We start from the raw sequence: 2,819 nt of genomic DNA, 5'->3' as shown, positions 1-2,819 counted from the left end.
TCAGACATCAGTTAACATTTTGGTAATGTTCACATAGTTTGTGTTAGCCAAGGTACAGTTGGCCGTTTTCAAGTTTTCTTCTCTAAAGTCCTCGTTACTGTTGTTTACCCCCTCCTGAATTTCCATGTAATCAGACTTACTAATGGTAGAGGCACTTCTACTTTTCTTTAGGTCCGGGGAAGATGGGATCTTTGGACAGCTCGTCACTTGCAAATATTGGGCCTGCTCCTCTCCCTCTGTCTCCCGGTGGTAGAAGTAGTTGAAATTGGACACTATGACGGGGACTGGTAAGGCAATGGTTAACACACCTGCAATCGCACACAGGGAACCCACGATCTTCCCCCCAATGGTAGTTGGAACCATGTCTCCATAGCCTACAGTTGTCATGGAGACGACTGCCCACCAGAAGGCATCCGGGATGCTGGGGAACTGGGAATCTCTCTCATCGGCCTCTGCAAAATAGACAGCACTAGAGAAAAGGATGACCCCAATGAAGAGGAAGAAGATCAGGAGGCCCAACTCCCTCATGCTGGCTTTGAGGGTCTGACCTAGAATCTGGAGACCTTTGGAGTGTCTGGACAACTTGAAAATCCTAAAGACTCTTACCAAGCGGATGACACGGAGGATGGCCAGTGACATGGCCTGCTGGCCCTGCTGGGCGTCCTCTGGCTTCTCAGCCAGCTCTGTCCCCAGAGTGATGAAGTAGGGGATGATGGCCACAATGTCAATGATGTTCATGATGTTGGTGAAGAAGCCAGCTTTGCTGGGACAGGCGAAGAACCTCACCAAGAACTCGAAGGAGAACCAGATGATGCAGAGGGTCTCCACGATGAAGAAAGGGTCGGTGAAGGAAGTGGACTGCTGGTACCCGATGGTGCTGTTGGAATAGGTGTGGAAGGTCATGCCACCACCATGCATGTCTTCGTTTTCGTCCCGGAAGATAGGCAGGGTTTCAAGACAAAAACTGACGATGGAGATCAAGATCACCATGACAGACACGATAGCTATAATCCGGGCAGGCCCTGAGCTCTCTGGGTATTCAAAGAGAAGCCACACCTGTCTCTGAAACTCATTTTCAGGCAGAGGACGCTCCTCCTCCTTGATGTAGCCTTCGTCTTCCCGAAACATCTCCATTGCTTCCTCCCCGAGCTCATAGAACCGAATTTCTTCGGAGAATATGTCCAAGGGCACATTCACAGGTCGTCTCAACCGGCCCCCAGACTGGTAGTAGTATAAAATGGCATCGAAGCTGGGCCGGTTCCGATCAAAGAAGTACTCATTTCTCAGGGGATCAAAGTACCTCATCCGCTTCTTTGGGTCCCCTAAGAGGGTCTCTGGAAACTGGGCTAAGGTCTTGAGCTGCGTCTCAAACCGCAGCCCTGAGATGTTGATCACCACTCTCTCACAGCACTCGTGGTCTGCCTCTGGGTCATAGGTGTCCTGTGGATGCCCAGGGAGGGCTGCAGCCTCGTCCGCCGGGTCTCCGGTAGCCACTGTCATAATTGGGGCTGAGAGAAGCGCCTCACGCTACGCCTTCCAACTGCCTGGTGGCAGGAACTCAGGGTGCTGCTAACGGCCCCAGAAGACACAGTAGCATCGGCCTGGGCTCCTGCCTGAGAGCCCTCTGGGCTCTCCGAGAGCTGGGCTGACAGCCTCCCTTGGCTGAAAGACAGAGGTAGTGAAGGACATGAGACCACCCGGCACTGGCTGCCCGACATGGGTTGCTGCTGCTTTGTGTCTGCCATCTCTCAGCCAAGAATATAGAAACAGTATCACCACGAGCAACACGAAAATTTTACTTGTAAGTTGGCTGGAGATCAGAGGGGAGCAGGTGGCAATCTCTCAAAGAAGCTCTGGAATGCCCAATGCTAGGTCCCCTCAGTACCATTCAGACTTCACGAAAGGAAACCTCACACTAGAGGGTCGATAGGATGCCCTCTCCCAGACAGTGAACAATGTCTTGCAAATAACTATATTCTGAGAAGTATTCCTAAGTGAGGGATCTTGGGCCTGGGTCTCTCTCATTGCCCCACCCCCAATAACTACACCATGGTTGTTATTAAATGGCCAATTGGTTTACCTGGCAAGGCAGGACTCGGGAAGATCCGTAGAGCAGAGCAGATGCTGCAAGAATCCTCGATGCACACACCGGCAGCTCAAACTTTCATCCTATCCTTTCATCAGAGCTAGAAATAATGGTGAGTCATTCTGGGCAGGAGGGCAGGCTCCAGGTCCTGGAGGTGAGCTCCAGGGCTGGCCTGGGCTGGAGGAGCAGAGGTTTGCAGGGTCAGGAGCGCACAGGACTCCTGGAGCTGAGTTTGGGTCTGGAGCCTCTGGAAGAAAAGAGGTAAGATGCAAAGCTCAGCAAAAGCTGGAGTCCTCCTGGCTGTCCTCAGGAGGTGTGACGTTGCCTGGAAAAAACAGCAGCAAGGTGGAACCAGGGCTTTCGGGCAGCTGGTGCCAAGATTTGGAAGGGTGCTGGTGGCCTCTCTTACTGGAGGTAACTGACTCTCATGCCCACCTTCCATTTTGGTGCCACACCTGACAACTCCCCTCAGCTTCCCAACCTCCTCAGGGCAAGGCTTCCCTTCAGCTTGAAGGTACTTCTCCCAGGGAAACAGCCTGCAGGCTTGGCTGGGCTGCTTTCCTCCACGGGCTTGCCTGGGGCTGTGCCAGATCCCTCACCCTCAGCTGCCATCAGGAGGAACTCTGGGCAATGAACACCCCCTCCTTCCCATGCCAGGACACAGTGTCTCCTAAGGGGAGGGCTGACTGCAGACATACTACATGCTCTGACCTCTGCTGAGTCCTGAGAAAAG

At 53.0% G+C, this 2,819-nt stretch overlaps 1 protein-coding gene across 1 annotated transcript; it reads right to left on the bottom strand.

The window, feature by feature from the left end:
• KCNA2 (potassium voltage-gated channel, shaker-related subfamily, member 2) lies at window positions 1–1,500 on the bottom strand. The gene has a single exon (XM_006899297.1). The coding sequence runs from the start codon at window positions 1,498–1,500 to the stop codon at window positions 1–3; it is 1,500 nt and encodes a 499-aa protein (XP_006899359.1).
• Between the last annotated feature and the right edge of the window lie 1,319 nt (window positions 1,501–2,819).

The sequence above is a fragment of the Elephantulus edwardii genome, unplaced genomic scaffold (assembly GCF_000299155.1).
Source record: "Elephantulus edwardii isolate Elephantulus edwardi_28Jun2011 unplaced genomic scaffold, EleEdw1.0 scaffold00252, whole genome shotgun sequence".
NCBI classification, from domain to species: Eukaryota; Metazoa; Chordata; class Mammalia; order Macroscelidea; family Macroscelididae; genus Elephantulus; species Elephantulus edwardii.
Note: the sequence above shows the minus strand (reverse complement) of the source record. Positions and strands in the feature narration are given on the sequence as shown.

What these genes read in the sequence shown, in the direction of transcription:
- KCNA2 (XM_006899297.1), bottom strand. Translation starts at nt 1,500, where the DNA reads ATGACAGTGGCTACCGGAGACCCGGCGGACGAGGCTGCAGCCCTCCCT.